We start from the raw sequence: 26,543 nt of genomic DNA, 5'->3' as shown, positions 1-26,543 counted from the left end.
GCCTTGTCTGGCAGGGAAACAGTTCATTCAGCCTCATTTACTGCCTTTTAAAAAAACATAGCTAACATGGCTGACTTTCTTAAACAAATGTGGTTTCTACTGACGATTGAGATTTACAAACTATGGCATAAGGGGACGACAAACGGATAAGAGGCAATACGTAAATTAAGATATTAATGAGCGAGCTAGGAAGGACATAGTCAATATAACTATTTGTTCAACACTTTTGAAATGTACAGTGACAGAATTCAGAACATGGGCCATTCTTACAGTGTTCTCACTGTACACCATGTCAGAACCGTAGAATAAATAAAGGGGGCATATAAGCAGACAATGAAAGCTCTTACAATATTCGATGAATACATTTCTCTGAAACAGGTTATAAGCTGCATATGCCATGCTATCAATCCAGCAGGATTTCTGCTGTGCTCAAAACAACTTTTAACTCAGAACTGGGAAATCTGACTTACGTGAATTCTAGACAACTGGAAACTCAGGAAGAAACAAGCTCCGACTGGGAAAATGTGTTTTGAACGGTCATCCAACTCGGAATTGTAAGTCGGGAACTCTGGCGTGTCGTGATCGCATTTGGTGTAGGGGGACAAAATAAATGTATGCACGATGTCGCACGCACGCAGCCGGTTTGGGTTCCGTGTTAAACCAATAATTGGGACCACATACCCACTCCACCGGCTAGTGATTGCTTTACAATGCTTGCAGTTAGCCACTGATTCCTTCCAAACCACTCATTGTTGAATTTTCGATTTCCAACTTGTTGTGTAACGTTTATGTCCAATGGCCGATAAGCACCAATACGTTTTATCTATAATTTCTCTTCATTATTTCTCTTCATATGACACAAATTAAGAAGGATTTGCCAGTAGATTGTCGAGATTTTTAGCTTAGCTAGCTAAGATTTTGTCCAATCTGTAGATATAATATGATTTGACGTAATTTTATCTGTGGCCAATGACCTTGAGCCTTCTTAGATGGACACTTCTAATGTAACTAAACACAGCAAAGAAAATAAACGTCCCTTTTTCAGGACCCTGTCTTTCAAAGATAATTCGTAAAAATCCAAATAACTTAACAGATCTTCATTGTAAAGGGTTTAAACACTGTTTCCCATGCTTGTTCAATGAACCATAAACAATGAATGAACATGCACCTGTGGAACGGTTGTTAAGACACTAACAGCTTACAGACGGTAGGCAATTAAGGTCACAGTTATGAAAACTTAGGACACTAAAGAGGCCTTTCTACAGACTCTGAAAACAAACTAAAGAAAGAGGCCCAGGGTCCCTGCTCATCTGCGTGAACGTGCCTTAGGCATGCTGCAAGGAGGCATGAGGACTGCAGACGTGGCCAGGGCAATACATTGCAATGCCCGTACTGTGAGATGCCTAAGACAGCCCTACAGGGAGACAGGATGGACAGCTGATCGTCCTCGCAGTGGCAGACCACGTGTAACAACACCTGCACAGGATTGGTACATCCGAACATCACACCTGCGGGACAGGCACAGGATGGCACCAACAAATGCCCGAGTTACACCAGGAACGCACAATCCCTCCATCAGTGCTCAGACTGTCCGCAATAAGCTGAGAGAAGCTGGACTGAGGGCTTGTAGGCCTGTTGTAAGGCAGGTCCTCACCAGACATCACCGGCAACAACGTCGCCAATGGGCACAAACCCACCGTCGCTGGACCAGACAGGACTGGCAAAAAGTGCTCTTCACTGACGAGTCGTGGTTTTGTCTCACCAGGGGTGATGGTCGGATTCGCGTTTATCTTCAAAGGATTGAGTATTACACCGAGGCCTGTACTCTGGAGCGCGATCCAGATTTGGAGGTGAAGGGTCCATCATGGTCTGGGGCGGTGTGTCACAGCATCATCGGACTGAGCTTGTTGTCATTGCAGGCAATCTCAACGCTGTGTGTTACAGGGAAGACATCCTCCTCCTCCCTCATGTGGTACCCTTCCTGCAGGCTCATCCTGACATGACCCTCCAGCATGACAATGCCACCAGCCATACTGCTCGTTCTGTGCGTGATTTCCTGCAAGACAGGAATGTCAGTGTTCTGCCATGGCCAGTGAAGAGCCCGGATCTCAATCCCATTGAGCACGTCTGGGACCTGTTGGATCGGAGGGTGAGGGCTAGGGCCATTCCCCCCAGAAATGTCCGGGAACTTGCAGGTGCCTTGGTGGAAGAGTGGGGTAACATTTCACAGCAAGAACTGGCAAATCTGGTGCAATCCATGAGGAGGTGCACGGCAGTACTTAATGCAGCTGGTGGCCACACCAGATACTGACTGTTACTTTTGATTTTGACCCCCCCTTTGTTCAGGGACACATTATCCATTTCTGTTAGTCGCATGTCTGTGGAACTTGTTCAGTTTATGTCTCAGTTGTTGAATTTTGTTATGTTCATACAAATATTTACACATGTTAATTTTGCTGAAAATAAACACAGTTGACAGTGAGAGGACGTTTCTTTCTTTGCTGAGTTTATATATATTTTTAAATTTTTATCCAGAACATTAACCATGTGTGTTCTCTCGTTTTGTACTGCTCTGTAGTTTCGACCCTGCGTGCTGCAGGCCCAGGCATGGATCAAAGTTGGTGAGACATTCAATGACATCATCAAGAGATATGTGTCACGCCCTGACCTGAGAGAGACGGTTTATTTCTCTAGGTTGTTAGGTCCGGGTGTGGGGTGGGCATTCTATGGTTTATATTTCTTTGTGTTGAGCCGAGTATGGTTCCTAATCAGAGGCAGCTGTCTATCGTTGTCTCTGATTAGGAATCATACTTAGGCAGCCCTTTTTTCCACCTTTAGTTGTGGTACTTGTTTTTGTGTAGCTGCCTGTGAGCAGCCCAGAACGTCATGGTTCATTTTCTTCTGTATTGTTTTTTGTGAGTTTCTTATTTATTAAACATGTGGAACTCTAAGTACGCTGCGCCTTGGTCTACTCCTTTTGACGATCGTGACAGAAGATCCCACCACCAAAGGACCAAGCAGCGTGCCCAGGAAGAGCAGGGATCCTGGGCTAGGGAGAAGAGAGAGTGGAGGACGTCCTGGACCTGGGAGGAGGTAATGGCAGGGGACAAGACCCTGCCATGGAAGCAGGTGGAGACGGCGATGCTATGAGGAGCTAGCCCAACAACGGAAGCCCGAGAGGCAGCGTTGTTGGGGGGGCACACGGGGAGATTGGCGAAGTCGCGGTTGAGACCTGAGCCAACGCCCCGTGCTTACCGTGGGGAGCGAGTGACCGAGCAAGCACCGTGTTATGCGGGGATGTGCACTGTGTTGCCAGTGCGCACTCACAGCCCGGTGCGCTCGGTGGAAGCTCCTCACCGTTGCCGTGCTAGAGTTGGCCGTCAGCCAGGAAGAAGTGTGCCGGCTCAGCGTTCCTGGTCTCCAGTGCGTCTCTTCGGCCCAGGTTATCCTGCGCCAGCTCTACGCACGGTACCCCCCGTTCACCAGCACAGCCCAGTTCGTCCTGTGCCAGCGCTCCGCCCTTGCTGGGCTAAAATAACCATCCAGCCAGGACGGGGTGTGCCAGCCCTAAGCTCCAGACCTCCAGTGCCCCTCTACGGCCCAGTATACCCTGTGCCTGTTTTGCGCACCCAGTCTCCTGTGCGTCTCCCCAGTCTGGTGAGACCGGTTCCAGCTCCACGTAGGAAGCCTCCAGTGATGATCTGTGGTCCGAAGCCTCCAGTGATGATCCATGGCACGAAGCCTCTAGTGATGATCCATGGCCCGGAGCCTGTAGCGATGATCCATGGCACAAAGCCTCCAGTGATGATCCATGGCCCGGAGCCTCTAGGGATGATCCATGGCACGAAGCCTCCAGTGATAATCCATGGCCCGGAGCCTGTAGGGATAATCCATGGCCCGGAGCCTGTAGAGATGATCCATGGCACGGAGCCTCCAGTGATAATCCATGGCGCGGAACCTGTAGTGATGATCCATGGCACGGAGCCTGCAGCGACGGTCCCCTGTCCGGAGCCTTCAGCGACGCTCCCCAGTCCGGAGCCTCCAGCGACGGCCTGCAGCCCGGAGCCTCCAGCGACGGCCTGCAGCCCGGAGTATTCAGCGAAGGTCTGCAGCCCCGAGACTTCAGCGACGGTCTGCAGCCCCGAGTCTTCAGCGACGGTCTGCAGCCCCGAGTCTTCAGCGACGGTCTGCAGCCCCGAGTCTTCAGCGACGGTCTGCAGCCCCGAGTCTTCAGCGACGGTCTGCAGCCCCGAGTCTTCAGCGACGGTCTGCAGCCCAGAGTCTTCAGCGACGGTCTGCAGCCCAGAGTCTTCAGCGACGGTCTGCAGCCCAGAGTCTTCAGCGACGGTCTGCAGCCCAGAGTCTTCAGCGACGGTCTGCAGCCCAGAGTCTTCAGCGACGGTCTGCAGCCCAGAGTCTTCAGCGACGGTCTGCAGCCCAGAGTCTTCAGCGACGGTCTGCAGCCCAGTGTCTTCAGCAGCAGCCTGCAGCCCAGAGTCTTCAGCGACGGTCTGCAGCCCAGTGTCTTCAGCAGCAGCCTGCAGCCCAGAGTCTTCAGTGGCGGTCGGCAGCGCAGAGCCTCCGGCGATGATCTATGGTCTGGTTCCTCCGGCGACACAGAAGCGGGGGGATCAGCGGGCGGTGTGGGTGCTACGCCCCGAACCAGAGCCGCCGCCAAGTACAGATGCCCACCCGGACCCTCCCCTATAGGTTCAGGTTTGCGGCCGGGAGTCCACACCTTTGGGGGGGGGGGGGGGGGGTACTGTCACGTCCTGACCTGAGAGAGACGGTTTATTTCTCTAGGTTGTTAGATCAGGGTGTGGGGTGGGCATTCTATGGTTTATATTTATTTGTGTTGAGCCGACTATGGTTCCTAATCAGAGGCAGCTGTCTATCGTTGTCTCTGATTAGGAATCATACTTAGGCAGCCCTTTTTTCCACCTTTAGTTGTGGTACTTGTTTTTGTGTAGCTGCCTGTGAGCAGCCCAGAACATCACGGTTCGTTTTCTTCTGTATTGTTTTTGGTGAGTTTCTTATTTATTAAACATGTGGAACTCTAAGTACGCTGCGCCTTGGTCTACTCCTTTTGACGATCGTGACAATATGCAGTATGTCAGAGAGGTGTTTTTGGGACCACATCGTGACTATTATCCTGCTAATAGCCCTTGTGAAAAACAAGTGTTTGAAAACATGTTATCTAACATCTAAGGGGCTTTTATATAATTATAATGCTGGGTTAATAATAATAATAATCGTTGGATAACAGATCGGCTCTCTGAACTCATTATCTTCAATATAATCATTAATTCAGAAGGTTAAACCCTTAGGTTTTAGGCCTGCAGTATGTTATGGAAACATTGTTTTAAAGTGGAACGGGTAGCACCATAGAAAGAAGCTGGCTTGAGGAAAATTATGTCCATTTCGTCTGTTCTCTTTTTATTTTTTACATTTATTTAACCTTTATTTAACTATGCAAGTCAGTTAAAAACAAATTCTTATTTACAATGACGGCCTACTCCGGCCAAACTCGGACGATGCTGGGCCAATTGTGCGCCGCCCTATGGGACTCCCAATCACGGCCGGATGTGATACAGCCTGGATTAGAACCAGGGACTGTAGTGACGTCTCTTGCACTGGCTCTTTGGTCGCCATGCCATTTTTTGAAATAAACAGCTTGTTTTTTAATGGTAACTGTTTTAAGGGTGGAGTTTGGGGCAGAGTGAGGAGTACTGAAAAGGTGTGACTCCAGGTTATAATAGGCCATTAGTACACAGCAGATCGCCGATTGTCCTCACTTTGATTATGCTGTTCATATTCATTTAAGTGAGCAGATTAGGGCTCTTAGGAGGAACGGAAAATTGCGTGTCAATTCATAAATCATGTGCCTTGAAATTGGTACATCGAAAATCTCTTGCCAACAATTTTGAAATCTATACAGTGGGGGAAAAAAGTATTTTATCCCCTGCTGATTTTGTACGTTTGCCCACCGACAAAGAAAGGATCAGTCTATCATTTTAATGGTAGGTTTATTTGAACAGTGAGAGACAGAATAACAACCAAAAAATCCAGAAAAACGCATGTCAAAAATGTTATAAATTTATTTGCATTTTAATGAGGGAAATAAGTAGTTACGTTGGAAATTGTATTAGGTCCCACTCTTTCGGGGTCCTTATAGGAATTAGTCATATTCCATCCGTTTAATCCTTCATAATGCCCTAGGCATTAATGTGTTAATACTTCCACCTAGTGGTGCTTTAGTTTCAGCCCTTTATATGTAGTAACATGGTTATAGTGTTGCCTTTATAGTTTACACAACCGGTCAAAAGTTTTAGAACACATAAACATTAAAGGGTTTTTCTTTACTTTTACTATTTTCTACATTGTAGAATAATAGTGAAGACATCAAAACTATGAAATAACACATATGGAATCATGTAGTAACCAAAAAAGTCACCTAATATTTTATATTTGACATTCTTCAAATAGCCACCCTTTGCCTTGACGACAGCTTTGCACACTATTGGCATTCTCTCCCGAGTCTGTACCAGAGTTGCAGTGATGGGACAAGACTGTAACTAGCAATTGGATATCACGAAATTGTGGAGAAAAAGGGGTAAAAACTACCACAAAACATTTCGAGGTGAAGAGGACGTAAGGAATCGAAGAAAGACAAATTGAGAAAGAGCTTATCCCTGAATCCCAAATCAACCCTAGCCCTTACAACATATACACTTGTGTAGACCTGAGCAGATTGGATAGGTGCAATATGGGGACAATTCACCTTGGCCTGGATCAAATCAAATTTTATTTGTCACATGTGCCTAATACAACAGGTGTAGGTAGACCTTACCATGAAATGCTTACTTCCAAGCCTTTAACCAACAATGCAGTCCAAGAAAGAGTTAAGAAAATATTTACTAAATAAACTAAAGTGAAAAATGTCATACAAATTAACACAATAAAATAACAATAATGGGGCTATATACAGGGTGTACCGGTACGGAAGCCAATGTGCGGGGTACAGATTAGTCTAGGTAATTTGTACATGTAGGTAGTGGTAATATGACAATGTATAGATAATAAACAGCGAGTAGCAGCAGTGTAAAAACAAAGTGGGGGGGTGTCAATGTAAAAAGTCTGGGTGGCCATTTGATTAATTGTTCAGCAGTCTTATGGCTTGGGGGTAGAAGCTGTTAAGGAGCCTTTTGGACCTAGACTTGGCCCTCCGGTACCGCTTGCCGTGCAGTAGAAGAGAGAACAGTCTATGACTTGGGTGACTGGAGTCTTTGAAAAAATGTTGGGCTTTCCTCTGACACTGCCTAGTATATAGGTCCTGGATGGCAGGAAGCTTGGCCCCAGTGATGAACTGGGCCGTATGCACTACCCTCTGTAGCGCCTTACAGTCGGATGCCGAGCAGTTGCCATACCAGGCGGTGATGCAACCGGTCAGGATGCTCTCGATGGTGAAGCTGTAGAACTTTTTGAGTATCTGGGGACCCATGCCAAATCTTTTCGGTCTCCTGAGGGGAAAAGGTGTTGTTGTGCCCTCTTCACAAGTGTCTTGGTGTGTTTGGACCATGATAGCTTGTTGGTGACATGAACACGAAGGAACTTGAAACTCTCTACCCGCTCCACTACAGCCCCGTTGATGTTAATGGGGGCCTGTTCGGCCCTCCTTTTCCTGTAGTCAACAATAAGCTCCTTTGTCTTGCTCACATTGAGGATGAGGTCGTGGGTGAACAGGGAGTACAGGAGGGGACTAAGCACGCACCCCTGAGGTGCCCCCGTGTTGAGGATCAGCGTGGCAGATGTGTTGTTGCCTACCCTTACCACCTGGGGTCAGCACGTCTGGAAGTCCAGGATCCAGTTGCAGAGGGAGGTGTTTAGTCCCAGTGATGAGCTTTTTGAGGGCACTATGGTGTTGAACGCTGAGCTGTAGTCAATGAACAGTATTCTCACATAGGTGTTCCTTTTCTCCAGATGGGAAAAGCCAGTGTGGGGTGCGATTGAGATTGCGTCACCTGTGCATCTGTTGGGGCAGTATACGAATTGGAGTGGGTCTAGTGTCTACCTGTAACCTGTGTGTTTTCTTTCTGCATCCTTCTATGCCCCTATATCTTTCCCTTTTATTCTGCTCTTGTTCTTCAGGATCTAGGCTTTCTGCCATGCTCTGAGACGCGTACTGTATCCCTTCCCCAGACCTGGATCCTCCATGATCAACCACCCTCCAAGATCCCACTGTTCATTACAGCTACTGTTAATGTCATGTGGTTTCATCTAATCTGCTAAGGACCTGGGCTTGACATATCATCCTGGGCACAGTGAGATACACAGATGGACTACATACACTAGCACTGCAAACACTCCAAGAGCAAAGAGAGCAGCTGTGCCTGGACTTTACAGTCTCCCTCTTCAAGTCCACCTTCTGAGACTGGCTGCCTGTGGAGGGAAAGTGACTGGCAGAACCACCTGTAGCACCCACCTCTTCTCTATACCACACGCCAGCACGGAGAATAAAAATAAACACCCAAACCTTACTTCTGACAAGACTGCCCCCCTCTCATATGTACTTTTTTAAATACATGATTTAACCTTTATTTAACTAGGCAAGTCAGTTAAGAACAAATTCTTATTCACAATGACGGCCTGCCCAGGTCAAACCCGGACGACGCTGGGCCAATTGTGCGCAGCCCTATGGGACTCCCAATCACGGCCGGATGTGATACAGCCTGGATTCATACTTGTGTTTCCTCAACTAAATGGCATTTGATTGTTTATGTGTTGATGTTAGCCTATACTCATGTATTTCATTCTATAACTGCCATGTGGGTATATTCATTACAATTAAATTAATTAAGTCCATGACACACTTGTTCCACAAAAAACTACTTTTTCATGTTATAATCTTAAATATTGGCAGGTTGTTTTTTTCCACAGGCTGTTCATTTAATTAATTGTTGTAAATCCCTTTTGGTATGTGCGAGTTCAACATTATTCACCTGTCTGTCCTGCATTATATTCCACCACAAGTGTACTGCTGTATTACAGAGCTATGCCATGTGGTGGAGGAAGGAAGGAAGGTAGGGGAAAATAATTATAATAGGACTAATTGCATACTTTAGTAAGACAAGGGAAGTTCAAAATAAAAAAATATGGCAGCCAGAGTACAACTTCAACTGATTAGCACATTAAGTAAGTGTTAATAGCTTCATGGGAGCTCACTTCACGATCTGAAAGTTGAGTTAATGTGCAGTTTACGGGAGGAGGGGGGGCTAGCGGCATGGTGCCCAAAAAGACCGCTTATTTCGCCTATGCCTGGAGCCGGCCCTGTTTGATATCCAATTTCTGTCCCTTAGATCAGTCATGCGAGACTTACGTTTACATTTTAGTAATTTAGCAGACGCTCTTATCCAGAGCGACTTACACTAGTGAATTACATACCCTTTTTTTTTTGTACTGGTCCCCCGTGGGAAACGAACCCACAACCCTGGCGTTGCAAACACCATGCTCTACCAACTGAGCCACACGAGACTTCCTACCACTTTCCACACATCAGTAGTATGGTGCAGTTGGGACAAAAGTTGGCATTCAGACATTTAATTGATAGTGCGGGACACATTTCACTTTACATCTGGTAAGTAGAGTTCCTAGGGACTATACGTTTTTTTTTGTGATCCGGCTATATTGTGGTCGGGTCATTTTCCGTCGCCATAACGATGCACAGCTCAGGGAGTCCAACCAATACACATACACACTCCCCATGTTGTGTCTCAAAGCTACTACGGAACCATAGCTACCTGAAGGAGAAGCTTGACTCTCTCGATGGGAGCAACCGCCGTTTCGGAGATGGCAGCGGAGATTCCACCAGCCAAGAAATCCTTTGCGAATGAAACTGCGGTCTCATTCATTGTGAGATGTTGGAAGATGACTTGCAGACGGATCACCCAGATATCCCCTCTGCCCTCCAACAGCGGATGGCAGGTATAACATACACCGACTTTCCTGGCACAACCTGTTAAAGGGGCAATCTGCAGTTGCTACATACATTTTTAGGACATAATTGAATATGCACCCACTGATGCTTAAAGAATAACTTAGAAATGCCTCATGAGCTGTCGTAGGCCTACCCCATCAGAACCCAAAATATAAGCTTGTTTTACTCCAATGTTTGTAAACAAAGTAAATGTAAACAAACACTATATAGCCTCAAAACATGGTTAGAACTATCATGTTGATGTCAATGATGGTCAGTTCTTGCATCCATAGCTTTGTCTATAAATTTCAGAGTGGTTACAGTTTTCCAGCCCCATCCCTCAGTTTTTTTTATATTTTTATACCGAAATAGGTGTGGCGTTTTGTTATTGTATGAATAGCTGATTGCCGCTTTAAGCGAAACACGTTAATCTGTTTGCGCATGTCCAACGAAGAAGCCCATTTGGCATGGCTGCGGATAAATTACAAGGTCCGTGCTATCCGGTTAGGTAAGGGTTAAGCTTAGGGACTAGAGCTATTCACGGATCCACCTGTACCCAAGGCCCGAGTGAGTCCGGATCCAGATTTCTAAATAATGTCACGGGTCTGGGTCAGATCTGATATGATTGTCATGGGTATGTGTACTTTTCACTGACTTGACCGAAAGGGCCGGTACAGATCCAAACGCGACTGCTGCAGTAGAGAGAGGGAGAGACATTTTATAATTTATGCTGCTGCTCTTGCTTTTCACAAGAGGTAGTTTGTTGTTGTTGTTGGCCAATCATAAATCAGCAAAAGCGGAAATATGCTACGGCCATAGAGCTTCCGTGTGTGTCAAAAGTTAGGAGATATCTAATCAATGGAAGATGGAATTAAAATTACAGAATTAAAAGTTCAAGGAGAAGAATAGGCTACAACGACCAAGAGCTAACAGGTAGGCTGCTTCTTAATATTTGAATGGAGTTGTTCTTTGTAACTGTAGGATGAGAAAGCGCGTGTAGTGCAGCCTCAATTACCCTAGTTAGCTCATGCTTACTAATTCTCCTGGTTTGATGCAGTCAAGACAGGCACTATGTAATCATATTTGATGATAAATAACCTAGCTATTGCAGAGTCTATTATAGCACGAGTTGGCTTGGTTGTTTGCGTCTATCCCTCCTGCCTGTTCATCCCCTTTCCCCCCTCCTCCTCCTCCCTGCTCCTCCCTGCCCCCCGTGTCACTCGCTCACAGTATAGCCCCACCCCGCCTGCAAGAGCGTCATATCTCTCTTCCTCTCGCACTGTATCATCTCCTTTTAATAAAGTTGCTTAAACAAATCAAATCAAATTTATTTATATAGCCCTTCGTACATCAGCTGATTTCTCAAAGTGCTGTACAGAAACCCAGCCTAAAACCCCAAACAGCAAGCAATGCATGTGAAAGAAGCACGGTGGCTAGGAAAAACTCCCTAGAAAGGCCAAAAACCTAGGAAGAAACCTAGAGAGGAACCAGGCTATGAGGGGTGGCCAGTCCTCTTCTGGCTGTGCCGGGTGGATATTATAACAGAACATGGTCAAGATGTTAAAATGTTCATAAATGACCAGCATGGTCAAATAATAATAATCATAGTAGTTGTCGAGGGTGCAACAAGCACGTCCGGTGAACAGGTCAGGGTTCCATAGCCGCGGGCAGAACAGTTGAAACTGGAGCAGCAGCATGGCCAGGTGGACTGGGGACAGCAAGGAGTCATCATGCCAGGTAGTCCTGAGGCATGGTCCTAGGGCTCAGGTCCTCCGAGAGAAAGAAAGAAAGAGAGAAAGAAAGAGAGAATTAGAGAGAGCATATTTAAATTCACACAGGACACCGGATAAGACAAGAGAAATACTCCAGATGTAACAGACTGACCCTAGCCCCCCGACACATAAACTACTGCAGCATAAATACTGGAGGCTGAGACAGGAGGGATCAGAAGACACTGTGGCCCCATCCGATGATACCCCCGGACAGGGCCAAACAGGCAGGATATAACCCCACCCACTTTGCCAAAGCACAGCCCCCACACCACTAGAGGGATGTCTCCAACCACCAATTTACCGTCCTAAGACAAGGCAGAGTATAGCCCACAAAGATCTCCGCCACGGCACAACCCAAGGGGTGGACGCCAACAATGATTGATTTTTGCTGCTTCCCTCACTCGGCTCCGGCCAGGTCTGGATCAGACCAGGTCTGTCTATATGGAACGGGTCTCTAAATTAAAATAAATTGTTTATGCATATTGGGTCTTGGTGGGAAAGCCCCAGCTGGGTCCGTGGAGACCTCTATATGGACGTCAGCAATGACTGGAGGCAAAGCATCAAAAACAGTCAGCTTGCCTCAAAGTATCTCTTCAGGTCATCCCATACAGAACCAGTCAGTCCATGAAGTTGATATTTTTGGCATCGTGTCATTTCCTTTTTTGGGTGTTTGGCAGCATCTCATTTATCTTTTTCTGGCTGCGTCTCCATTCTCTGGTTGCATCTTAATTCTCCACACTTCTCCCAAAGTGTGCACTAGTACACTTTCGCCCATGGATTTAAACGCACTCTAGCCAACGCTTACACCATTTCTATACTTTTAAATCCACGACAGGATGCAGCTTATTTCCTTAAGCCTGAAGTGTGCTCTTGATGACTTGTCTTAATTAATCTGAAATAAAATGACTGGTATGGTATGCGCATTATGGTGGGAAATCCCCCTATCTCTTGTTTACACCAATCAAATTAAATGACAGTTGGGATGAAAGGAACAGATATATACAGTTGATGTCGGAAGTTTACATACACCTTTGCCAAATACATTTAAACTCAGTTTTTCACAATTCCTGACATTTAATCCCAATAAACACTCCCTGTCTTAGGTCAGTTAGGATCACCACTTTATTTTAAGAATGTGAAATGTCAGAATAATAGTTGAGAGAATATTTTATTTCAGCTCTTATTTCTTTCATCACATTCCCAGTGGGTCAGAAGTTTGCATACACTCAATTAGTATTTGGTAGCGTTGCCTTTAAATTGTTTAACTTGGGTCAAGTGTTTCGGGTAGCTTTCCACAAGCTTCCCACAATAAGTTGATGAATGTTGGCCCATTCCTCCTGACAGAGCTGGTGTAACTGAGTCAGGTTTGTAGGCCTCCTTGCTCGCACATGCTTTTTCAGTTCTGCCTACAAATGTTCTATAGGATTGAGGTCAGGGCTTTGTGATGGCCACTCCACTACCTTGACTTTGTTGTCCTTAAGCCATTTTGCCACAACTTTGGAAGTATGCTTGGGGTCATTGTCCATTTGGAAGACCCATTTGCGACCAAGCTTTAACTTCCAGACTGATGTCTTGAGATGTTGCTTCAATATATCCACATAATTTACCTTTCTCATGATACCATCTATTTTGTGAAGTGCACCAGTCCCTCCTGCAGCAAAGCACCCCCACAACATGATGCTGCCACCCCCGTGCTTCACGGTTGGGATGGTGTTCTTCGGCTTGCAAGACTCCCCCTTTTTCCTCCAAACATAACGATGGTCATTATGGACAAACAGTTCTATTTTTGTTTCATCTGACCAGAGGACATTTCTCCAAAAAGTACGATCTTTGTACCCATGTGCAGTTGCAAACCGTAGTCTGGCTTTTTTATTGTGGTTTTGGAGCAGTGGCTTCTTCCTTGCTGAGCGGCCTTTCAGGTTATGTCGGTATAGGACTCGTTTTACTGTGGATATAGATACTTTTGTACCTGTTTCCTCCAACTTCACAAGGTCCTTTGCTGTTGTTCTGGGATTGATTTGCACTTTTTGCACAAAAGTACGTTCATCTCTAGGAGACAGAACGCATCTCCTTCCTGAGCGGTATGACGGCTCTGTGGTCCCATGGTGTTTATCCTTGCGTACTATTGTTTGTACAGATGAATGTGGTACCTTCAGGCGTTTGGAAATTGCTTCCAATGATGAACCAGACTTGTGGAGGTCTACAATTTTATTTCTGAGTTCTTGGCTGATTTCTTTTGATTTTCCCATGATGTCAAGCAAAGAGGCACTGAGTTTGAAGGTAGACCTTGAAATACATCCACGGGTACACCTCCAATTGACTCAAATTATGTCAATTAGCTTATCAGAAGCTTTTAAAGCCATGACATCGTTTTCTGGAATTTTCCAAGCTGTTTAAAGGCACAGTCAACTTAATGTGTGTAAACTTCTGACCCACTGGAATTGTGATACAGTCAATTATATGTGAAATAATCTGTCTGTAAACAATTGTTGGAAAAATTACTTTTGTCATGGACAAAGTAGATGTCCTAACCGACTTGCCAAAACTATAGTTTGTTAACAAGAAATTAGTGGAGTGGTTGAAAAACGAGTTTTAATGACTCCAACCTAAGTCTATGTAAACTTCCGACTTCAACTGTATATTGTTTATTTATCGCTATTATATATATATATATATATATATATATACTATATATATATATATATATATATATATATATAGATATATATATAGTATAGTATATATATATATATGTATATGTATGTGTGTGTGATATTCCAACCCATACTTGAAGGCAAAAGATGTCATCACCTGTTTCAGAAGCCATTTCAGACTTCTTGTGTCTTTGCGAAGCACAACTTCCTACCCATAACAGATTCCCTATAAGAAAACATTTGAGAGTGTAAGCAATGTACCTACACCAGTCATGCATGATGATGGATAACTGTGTCCTGTGTATCAGATCATTTAAATGTAATTAATATTATATCTGCATTTAGAATAAATCAAACTTATTTGTCATTGTCTTGTTTTTCTTTACAGATGCCATCTTTTAGAAGAAAACAAGCTACGCTGGTTTACAGAGACAAGACCAGAGGAGTGATAGCACGTACACTCCTGGAAAACAGAAAGGAAAATGCTGCACACTGCTTTTCATGCTCCCAGGTGATATTTATTTACAACGTTTCGACCCTTAGGTCTTCATCAGGCATCCATATCCCAGGGTGGAAGGTCCTATTTATATGGGCAGTACTCAGTGACATCACTTCCTGAAACAGGAGGTAAAAAATGTACAACATAGTTTCACAATATTAACATTCAATGTATCAAAATATATGATCATACACAGAGAATGTGATCAATATTTATAGTAATATACATACACATACAATATTCAATTAGGATAAAAAAAAAACACAATTTAGAATTATTGAAACTATAAAAACGGTTTCAAGTCAAACTCCTCGTTAAGGCCAAGAGGAGACAGTGTGTTCAGCCTGTGGATCCAGAAAGATTCCCTTTGAAGACGTTTCCTCTCAATGTCCCCTCCACTGTGTGACATCTTGACTCTTTGTATTCCAATGTATCTCAGAGAACTAGCAGGATGTCCAGCTTGTACAAAATGAGCAGCAACCGGATTTTTTGTCTCACCTGTCCGTATATTGCTGCGGTGCTCACTGATCTGTGTCTTAAGGCTTCTACGGGTTTTCCCTATGTAAGACAACACCTAAAGTCCCCGCCCCACACACGGAGCAAGACATGGTAATAAACTTGTCCAACAGGTCTGTATCTGATACATGTTCATCTGCCCTAGGTAAGGCACTATAATTTGTTCCAACATCACAGGCCAATGACTGTGACACAGTTATAGACTTTCAAAAGTTTTTTCGTAGTTTGAGATTGACTATATTTTTTGGTAACGGGGTTGCTCCCTATGCACCTGCCAATGTTAATCTATTGAACGATATTAGTAACCAGACAGGAAACTGAAAAAAGTGCTAATGTTTTTCCAATTGATAACCTCAATGACAATGAACTTGACTCTCGCCCTGAGGACATGACAAGGGAAAATACATATTTCACATTTTTACCACCCAAAAGAAATCCCTCTCTTGAAACATAATGCTGCCTAGTTGAGAAAGATGTACATAATCTCCTGGCTAAGAAAAAAAGAATACAAGGTATTCCACAATATGTCCAAAGCAGAGAAAGAATCTCTTATGGAACTGAAAAATGACTCCAGTATCATTATAACCTCTTACATCTAGACGTTCCGCTAGCGGAACACCTGCTCCAATATCCAATGATAGGCGTGGCGCGAATTACAAATTCCTCAAAAATACAAAAACTTCAATTTTTCAAACATATGACTATTTCACAGCATTTTAAAGACAAGACTCTCCTTTATCTAACCACACTGTCCGATTTCAAAAAGGCTTTACAGCGAAAGCAAAACATTAGATTATGTCAGCAGAGTACCCAGCCAGAAATAATCAGACACCCATTTTTCAAGCTAGCATATAATGTCACAAAAACCCAGAAGACAGCTAAATGCAGCACTAACCTTTGATGATCTTCATCAGATGACACACCTAGGACATTATGTTATACAATACATGCATGTTTTGTTCAATCAAGTTCATATTTATATCAAAAAACTGCTTTTTACATTAGCATGTGACGTTCAGAACTAGCATACCCCCCGCAAACTTCCGGAGAATTTACTAAAATTTTACTAAATTACTCACGATAAACGTTCACAAAAAGCATAACAATTATTTTAAGAATTATAGATACAGAACTCCTCTATGCACTCGATATGTCCGATTTTAAAATAGCTTTTTGGTGAAAGCACATTTTGCAATATTCTAAGTACATAGCCCAGCCATCACGGGCTAGCTATTTAGACACCCGGCAAGTTTAGCCTTCACCAAAATCAGATTTACTATTACAAAAGTTTGATTACCTTTTGTTGTCTTCGTCAGAATGCACTCCCAGGACTGCTACTTCAATAACAAATGTTGGTTTGGTCCAAAATAATCCATCGTTATATCCAAATAGCGGCGTTTTGTTCGTGCGTTCCAGAAACTATCCGAAATGGTAAATCAGGGTCGCGCGCATGGCGCAATTCGTGACAAAATCTTTTCTAAATATTCCATTACCGTACTTCGAAGCATGTCAACCGCTGTTTAAAATCAATTTTTATGCAATTTATCTCGTAAAAAAGCGATACTATTCCGACCGGCAATCTCCTTTTCGGTAAACAGAGGAAAAATCACAAAGACGGGGGCAGCCAGTGCACGCGCCTAAGCCCACAGTCCCTTGATCGGCCACTTGAGAAAGGCGATAATGTGTTTCAGCCTGGGGCTGGGATGACGACATTCAGGTTTTTCCCGGGCTCTGAGAGCCTATGGAAGACGTAGGAAGTGTCACGTTAGAGAAGAGATCCTTTGTAATGAATAGAGATGGCAAAGAAGTTCAAGAAATGGTCAGACAGGGTACTTCCTGTACAGAATCTTCTCACGTTTTGGCCTGCCAAATGAGTTCTGTTATACTCACAGACACCATTCAAACAGTTTTAGAAACTTTGGAGTGTTTTCTATCCAAAGCTAATAATTATATGCATATTCTAGTTTCTGGGCAGGACTAATAATCAGATTAAATCGGGTACGTTTTTTATCCAGCCGTGAAAATACTGCCCCCTAGCCATAACAGGATTAAACCTGCCGACAAAGGAGGTGCAATAGTCTGCTGCATTTAGTATCACTATGAAAAGGACATTCTGAGACAAATTCTGAGACAACTTAGTGAGGATGACTCCCAAAGTACCCTACTAATCAATTCAAGTCTCTGATCCATGATAAATTGTCAACATTTTTTGAATGAAAGGGAAATTACAAAGCCAGAATATGACTAGATTAAAGTTGACTGCCCAACCACACCTGTCATATACACTCTACCCAACATTCACAAGAGCATGACACCACCTATACCAGGCAGGCCCATTGTGAGCAGTAACGGATCTCTGACAGAGAATATCTCTACCTTTGTAGACCATTTTGTGAGACCCTGGGTGATCTCCCTCCCCACGTATACTAGAGACTATTGATTTTATACATTTTTTAAAATCTGTGGACCATATATCTGAAAATTCTATTCTGTGTATTTTTTATGTTACCAGTCTATATACTAACATCCCCACCAGGGCGGCCTAGAGGCGCTCAATTTCTACCTCAATGAAAGTCCCCCTAATGCTCTACCCAGCACCAATTGTATTGTGGACTTGGCTGAACTGGTACTAACCTCCAACTATTTTCTCTGTAGAGGTGACTTCTTCCTCCAGACCAAAAGGACAGCGATGGGGAGCACTATGGCTCCTTATTATGCTAACCTATATCTAGGAATGTTTGAAAAACAGGTGGTGCTGAATCCAGACCTGAACCCTTTTCTCACCAATATTCTCCTAATTCTGAGATATTTGGATTACATTTTCGTGATCTATACAGGCACCCAGGAAGAACTTTTGGAATTCCATGCTTATCTAAACTCTATGAATGAACACCTTCACTTCATCGTTAACTATGACCTATCACAAATCAGTTTTCTTGATGTGATGGTTATTAAGGACAAAGCATCCCTCTCTACAGATCTCTATAGGAAACCTACGGACAGGAATACCCTCCTTAGAGGTGACAGCTTTCATCCATGTCAACATAAAGAAATGTAGCCTAATTATGAATTAATAGATTTAGTTAACATTAGATAGTTCATCCAGAGATTCTTACCTTTGCCTTGATTCGGCAGTCTCGCACCAGATCATCATGGCATTTGTAGTTCTTTATGATAGCCACATTAGCAGCTAATTAGCGTTTCATTTTTGGGGGGTAAATACATGCGAATATATTGATAAAATTCAGCTTGTCCTAGAAAAATGTACAGTTATCAAAACGTCACGTTAGGGTAATCCTACATGAAACACAGCCCTTATTTTAAGTGTTTCTAAAATCTATGGGAAAAATGAATGGTGGAAAAACTATTATTAGAACCATTTCCCTGATTGACCTCTAGGTTTTATGGGTATTATGACTCATACTGTGGTACTCTATAGTCCACTCAGTAACAGTAAAAGGACTCTCCAACCATTTTCCTGGAGAGCTACCCTTCTGTAGGTCTTTGCTCCAACCCCAGTTGTAACTAACCTGATTCAGCTAATCAACCAGCTAATTATTAGAATCAGGTGTACTAGATTAGGGTGGCTGCAGTTCTGCAGCTGTGAGCTGGAACCTGGGGCTGACTATATTCAACCTGTTTGAAAATGATCGGGACACCGCAAGTGCCCGTGTGAGCCATCAACCTCAAATCGGTATGTGCTTACACTTTACGAGCTGCGGCGTTACATTTCACTCCGGGTTTGCTCCGATTTCCTCCAACTTGGAAAAATACGCCAAGAGCTGATCGGGAGCCATAGATCGGAAGGAATGCAAGCACCATTCTAACCATTGACAGCCGCAATCGCGGCCATGTTTGTTGCCATTTGCAGTGGTGCGTAACGTCAGGGTTCAGCATGTGGGTCCAGAGATATTACCCGAGTTGTGAGCTGAAACCTGTCACCCTGATCCGCCACAGACTCTAGCTTGCTACCTCCCATTAATTTCAGTGGACCTCCTGCGCCAGTTTGCAGCCCTGCATATGGAGTGTAGGGTGTCTTGGCTGGGGATGACCTTGCTGGAAAGCAGTTGTATTTTAAATTGTAAATCAAACCATACATTTAAGTGTTTTCTATGAGGGGTAGTTTTTAATTCTCCAGCCAGTTGAGCTCTACAAGAAGCTCACAAATGATTCCTTTGAGGAGTTCAAACATTGTCAGTTTGAACGAGAGACTGTCAGGAAGTTGGCGCCACTGACCTCAGATGGAATAAACGGAGAATCTCAATTGCATACTCCTCACATCCTTGTTAACCTGTCTCCTCCCTTTCATCTACACAGATTGAAGTGGATTTAACAAGTGACATCAATAAGGGATCATAGCTTTCACCTGGTCAGTCGATGTAATGACAAGAGCAGGTGTTCCTAATGTTTTGTACAGTCAGTAGCGAGCCGTCATTCAGGGCAGGTGGGGCAGAGCAAAAAAATATATAATAAAAAAATTCTAGCCCTCTGGGTCCTGCCATATAATTACATTAGTAATGCCCTTCCAAGAAGGTCATTGGCCATAGATAAAATGACATTAAATCACGTTATATGTACAGTAGCTTTGATTGGACTGATCATGCCAACATCTTACTTTCAAAATCTTAGCTAGCAGTCATCATCATGATTCAAGTTGACAATCTACTGGCAAATCCTTTTTAATCCTTGTCATATGAAGAGAAGTAATGACGATAAATTACAGATAAAACGTATCGGTGCTCATCGGCCATAAACATTATACAACAAGTTGGAAATCACAAATTCAACAATGAGTGGTTTAGAAGTAATCGTGACAGTGGCTAACTGCAAGCATTGCAACTGGGAAGTCGGGAATAAACGAGTTCAGACTGGGAAAATACGTTTTGAAAGGTCATCCAACTCGGAATTGTAAATCTTTGTAAAATTGTAAAACATTTGCCCATGAAGAATCGCTGCGCCACCCTGTTCAAGTGAGCCCATCATAACAAGGTGAGTCCAAAAATGTCTTATATGCTGCTGCATAAATTATGTAATATGCCAGGGAGATATGCATACAGTAGCTAAGAAAGTAATACTAAGTGTATGTTGTGTTGTAAGCCGTTAGTACCCCATGTGCCTCATCCTAATAATTTGGTCTATTTTCACCTCATAATTTCGCCTATTGTTACTGTTTCTGACTTGGTGGTGCACATGTAGCCTATAACCTGTTTTTTGAGCAATGTCATCATCTAATATTTTAAGATCTTTCATTGTCTGCTTATATGCCCTCTTTATTTATCCTACGATTCTGACTTGGTGTACAGGGAATGTTCTGCATTCTGTCACTGTACATTTCAAAAGTGCTGAACACATAGTTATATTGACTACGTCCGTCTTAGCTCACACATTAATGTCTTATTTGAAATTACGGATTGCCTCTTCTCCGTTCATCGTTCCCTTATGCCATCTCAATTGTCAGTAGAAACCACATTTGTTTAAGCAAGTCAGCCATATCAGCTATGTTTTTTTTTAAATCAGTGAATGAGGCTGAATGAACTGTTTCTCTGCCAGACAAGGCTCTGCTGATAGCCAGGTGTAGTGGTGGTAAGGATTCACTCCATGGTCCTGGAAAGAAAGCTCTGCTGTTGGGACAGCTTTATGTAGGCCCTAACAGTTTGTGGGCACCGCTTGTCGCCGTTATAGTGCAATTCATGTATTGTTTGGTGTTGTGTTGTGTAGTGGCCTTTGCTGGCATGCACCTAAAAAATGTTTTGGGAGTTTGCTCCACCAAGATTTACATGCTAAAATCACCACTGTGTACAGTCATTGTATAAAGTCTCAGTAAGCTAATTTGTGATACAGTGAATGGTAATACACATATAGGTGAATTTGTCCCAATACTTTTGGTCTCCTAAAATGGGGGGACTATGTACACAAAGTTCTGTAATTTCTAAACAGTTCACCTGATATGGATGAAAATACCCTCAAATTAAAGCTGACAGTCTGCTCTTCAATTATATCATTGTATCATTTAAAATCCAAAGTGCTGGAGTACAGAGCCAAAACAACAACGGTATTCATAAACAGCTAGTTGTAATCTGTCCTAGTTCCTTAATTCAACATCACCCATTGTAATGCTCATTATGGTTTCTGATTGTATTTTACATTTCAGGTCACAGATGGTACCAGATATGTGACTTGTAGCAGGCTTGCTGACGGAGAACAAATTAAGTTTGTGGTCTTACCTACAAAAGTTTGGGAAGATCACAAAAGAGATGACACCATCACTGATTCCCTCCTCTGTTACTCAGCCAGGGTCAGGGCAAGGTAGGTATTGAGAGGGCCCATTTTTCAGGATTGTGTTGATATCCCATCATTTTGCACAGAATACAACGGCAATGTATTTTAAACAATCTATGAAATGTATGTTCACCTTCATGTTTTAGCACTGGAAATACAACTCTGTCGGCAGAACGTCCTGAAGGAGGAAACCGAGGCAAAGGAGGAGTTGATGGTGCTGCTAGGCAGCATTCCAGGTTAGATTCCATGTGTTTTGCTCATATCTTTTGTTTATATGTAATGATCCATTTCTGCCAATTCAATCAGTTGAATATGTCATAGGCAGCACACTGTCGGACGTAGAAGTTTGAACCAATCAGATAAAGGAGACCCTCACAGAGAAGAGGATGTTGTCCCTGATACGTGGAAACTCTCGCACAGCAAGTAGTTGCTACGTCTCTGACCTAAGGTTTTATCCCATTCTATAGACACAGTCTGGCTTAGCCCTGCCATTCATGACCGACACGTTCCTATAGTGTGCGCTGTGTCCTGCTCCCACCATCTCCTGGATCTGCATAGCTACTCCCTGTTGCTTTATACTCGGATCACCTCCTGTTGTCAGCTGCCATTTTCCACTACATATCCCAGAAACTTAAGTGGCCCCTCCCCTGCTTAGTAACCCTTTACACTCGTACCCGTATACGGGCTGAAAATAGCAGATTTGGGCACTAATAAGAGCCTAAATTGTAACGTAGTGGCTATACAGTAACATGCTATATATGACGTCAGAGCTCAGGCTCTGCGATTCACAGCTCTGTATGGGTTTTGACTGACAGTCGTTCTGAACTTGAGCACTGCACGCGACAAGAAGTTTCCCCCATCCCTCCCGGTAATTAGGCAACTTTTGCACATTTCTTGTTGTCTGAGTGGGGGATATGCTTTAAATGAAAATGACTCGATGTATTTTGAAAGATAAGACGTGGAGGATTATAATAAATACCACTTTGACGTCATACAAGCAAGCCAAACACCCATGAGTCCAAAATTGCACTTCACATTTCCAAATCTTAAAACGCATGTCATATACAGTGTCAACATTTATGATCACTAACTTTGTTTGATGTATAGTTACAAGATGACACGGCATCATACCCTGGGTGGTTCTGAACAAAATGAACCTACGTTTGTTTATTGTGAAGGAAATTCGCCGTGGCACATGCACCTGCCACTCATGACTCCTTTCTATGCGCACCAAAAGGATGTTTCCCTGAATTGCATTGTGAAAGCCTGACACTATAAGATCATATTTTATTACATAACTACTAATGTTGGCAATAGATCAAGCTTTCAAATCATGCCTACCTGACCCAGATTGCGATTTATAATGGACTGTTTTTGGATTGTGTAAACAACAATCACTGATGACAATCACAGCTGACCACTCTGCTTGAAATGTAAATCACTTTTTTAGGATGCTGTCTCCATCATATTTGTCCCTGTATTGGTACAACTGTATATGAAAGATTTCGATCAAACGTCAAGATTTATATTACCATTTATTTTCAATTGTTTTTAGATGGATCAACCATTGCTGTGCGGCTCTCCAGAAATGTCAAGCGGAAATAGCAGAGAATAAAACACCAGATCGACGCCGACAATGGAAGGAACCTCAAAATGACTGGAGTATGTGGATGTTCTCTGGCAAGACCATCCAGTCTGGTCCCAGGTGTCCAACAGCTTGGGAGCCAGTCTGCTCCGGGCCAAGCAGCGTGTAGTGATGCTGCACAACATGTGCCTTAGGGCAGCTGAGGAGAGGCACCTTATAGAGCCACACCTACACAATGGCCTTTTTTATTGCCAGAGAGAGCTGGGGCTTTTTGAAGAGGCCCTTGCTTCTCTTGGGCAGTGTTAGGCCGAGCCAATGCCTCTGTGCTGCTCCCAAATAAAATGCAGAACAGATTGAACTTCCAGCAAGCATTTACAATGTTGGCTGGGGGTGGTATGGTCAGGACTGATGTAGAGGTGGTGGACAGTGACCCAGAGGATGAAAGTGGTTAAGGAATGACTGTCTGTTTGAAGTGGTATCGTTTGAGTTAGATATTATTCCTGTTTTCCCAAGATATTTTTATGGAAATGGTATCGTTGGAGTTAGATTAGATTATTATATTATATTCCAGTTATGAACTATTGTCACGGGTTTCGTCGGTGAAGGAGGACCAAAATGCAGCAGGACTGTGTTTGTTCATTTTGAACATTTATTAAATCAAAACGAACACAAAAACAACAAACAAGAGAACGAACGATCCACTGACAGTCTGGCAAGGCACAAGGCTAAACACAACAATTTCCCACAAACACACCCAACTAATATAGGACTTCCAATCAAAGGCAACACCACACAGCTGCCTTCAATTGGAAGTCCACCCCAATTAACTCCACATAGAAACACACTTACTAGACTACACATAGAAATACATAAACTTAGACCATAAACCAAAAAACCTGGAAATACTAAATCAAACACCCTTTTACCAAAACACCACCCCGGACCACATAAAACAAATACCCTCTGCCACGTCCTGACCAAACTACAATAACAATTAACCCTTATACTGGCCAGGACGTGACAACTATACTGAACGAAAATATAAACGCAACATGTAAAGTGTTGGTCCCATGTTTCATGAGTTGAAATAAAATATTTCCCATATCCACAAAAAGCTGATTTCTTTGCACAACTGAAGAATTTCTGCACAAACTGTCAGAAACCGTCTCATTGAAGCTCATCTGCCTGCTCGTCGTCCTCACTGGGGGTGACTGCAGGTCGGCGTCAAAACCGACTTCAGTGGGCAAAAGCTCACCTTCGATGGCCACTGGCACTTTGGAGAAGTGTGCTCTTCATGAATGAATCCCGGTTTCAACTGTAATGGGCAGATGGCAGACAGCGTAGCGTATATGGCGAGTGGTTTGCTAATGTCAACGTTATGAACAGAGTGCCCCATGGTGGCGGTGGGGTTATGGTATGGGCAGGCATAAGCTACGGACAATGAACACAATTGCATTTTATCAATGGCAATTTGAATTGTGCCATTCATCCACCAGCATCAAATTTCAGCATGATAATGCACGGCCCCATGTTGCAAGGATCCGTACACAATTCTTGGAAGTTCTTCCATGGCCTACATACTTACCAAACATGTCTCTCATTGAGCATGTTTGGGATGCTCTGGATCGACATGTTCGATAGCGTGTTCCAGTTCCCGCCAATATCCTGCAACTCAAATCAAATTCTATTTGTCGCATGCGCCGAATACAACAGGTGTAGACCTTACATTGAAATGTTTACTTACAAACCCTTAACCAACAATGCAGTTTTAAGAAAAATAAGTGTAAAAGATAAAAGTAACATAATTAAAGAGCAGTAGCGAGGCTATAAACAGTAACAATAGTGAAGCTATAAACAGGGGATACCGGCACAGAGTCAATGTGCAGGGGCATCGGTTAGTTGAGGTAATTGAGGTAATATGTACATGTAGGTAGAGTTAAAGTGACTGCAGAGATAATAAACAGAGAGTAGTAGCAGCAGTCTTATGTCTTAGAAGCTGTTAAGAAGCCTTTTGGACCTAGACTTGGTGCTCCGGTACTGCTTTCCGTGCGGTAGCAGAGAGAACAGTCTACAATTTTTAGGGCCTTCCTCTGACACCGCCTGGTATAGAAGTCCTGGATGGCAGAAAACTTGGCCCCAGTGATGTACTGGGCTGTACGCACTACCCTCTGTAGTGCCTTGCGGATGGAGACCGAGCAGTTGCCATAACAGGCAGTGATGCAACCAGTCAGGATGCCCTCGATGGTGCAGCTATAGAACTTTTTGAGGATCTGAGGATCCATGCCAAATCTTTTCAGTCTCCTGAGGGGGAATAGGCTTTGTTGTGCCCTCTTCGCGACTGTCTTGGTGTGTTTGGACCATGATAGTTTGTTGGTGATGTGGACACCAAGGAACTTGAAGCTCTCAACCTGCTCCACTACAGCCCCCGTCGATGAGAATGGGGGCGTGCTCAGTCCTCCTTTTCCTGTAGTCCACAATCATCTCCTTTGTCTTGAGCATGTTGAGGGAGAGGTTGTTGACCTGGCTCCATACGACCAGGTCTTTGACCTCCCTAGCACAGCCATTGAAGAGGAGTGGAACAACATCCACAATCAACAGTCTGATCAACTCTATGCTACGGAGATGTCACGCTGCATGAGGCAAATAGTTGTCACACCAGATACTGACTGGTTTTCTGATCCACACCCCTACTTTTTTTAAGGTATCTGTGACCAACAGATGCATAACTTTATTCCCAGTCATGTGAAATCCATTGATTAGGGACTCATTTATTTATTTAAATTGACTGATTTCCTTATATGAACTGTAACTCAGTAAAATCTTTGAAATTGTTGCATGTTGCGTTTATATTTTTGTTCAGTGTAATTTCCTCATCAGTTTTGACTGACGTTATTTTATGTAAATATGTTGTGCTATGGTCCATATTCTAGCATTTATTTGCTGACTGTGTTACAATACTGTTGCTAACAGTTGTTATGGAATTAGTGTATTATTTGCATTGGGAATTTAGAACTTTACCGGTAACTATTGCATAATAAGATGCATTACAAATGGAGGATTGTAATACTGGAGTCCTGATTTGTGTGGGGCTGGACAGGGTCCGGATCAGAGGTGACACACACATTCCCTGTCCACTGCACCATAAAACACACACTCATACGCTTACACTCACACATACACACACACATTCACTTTGTTTGTACTCATGTTATAGCCAACTCTTGACTTTTGTATTAATTGTTTTTAATACAATATTTCTTATGTA

General features: G+C 43.5%; 1 protein-coding gene and 1 long non-coding RNA gene across 3 annotated transcripts in view; one reads left to right on the top strand and one right to left on the bottom strand.

Moving 5' to 3' along the window:
• LOC106603043 (ADP/ATP translocase 2) overlaps positions 1–9,931 on the bottom strand; it is a 25,570-nt gene extending 15,639 nt beyond the window's left edge. The window contains exon 1 of the mRNA XM_014196171.3: positions 9,798–9,931. Coding sequence (XP_014051646.1) covers positions 9,798–9,908 — 111 coding nt within the window. The 5' untranslated portion in view covers positions 9,909–9,931. The remainder of the gene's footprint in view (positions 1–9,797) is intronic.
• On the top strand, positions 9,850–26,543 carry LOC123742453 (uncharacterized). 2 transcript variants are annotated; one of them, XR_014392145.1, is made up of 5 exons: positions 9,850–9,981; positions 14,788–14,910; positions 21,566–21,720; positions 21,840–21,929; positions 23,249–26,543. It is a non-coding gene; the product is annotated as an uncharacterized LOC123742453 (long non-coding RNA). The 2 variants fall into 2 exon arrangements; XR_006769614.2 differs by lacking the exon at positions 9,850–9,981 and adding an exon at positions 10,399–10,906.

This window comes from Salmo salar, chromosome 04 (genome assembly GCF_965601325.2).
Source record: "Salmo salar chromosome 04, fSalSal1, whole genome shotgun sequence".
In the NCBI taxonomy this organism is placed as follows: domain Eukaryota; kingdom Metazoa; phylum Chordata; class Actinopteri; order Salmoniformes; family Salmonidae; genus Salmo; species Salmo salar.
The sequence above is the reverse complement of the archived record's forward strand: the minus strand, read 5'-3'. Positions and strand labels throughout refer to the sequence as shown.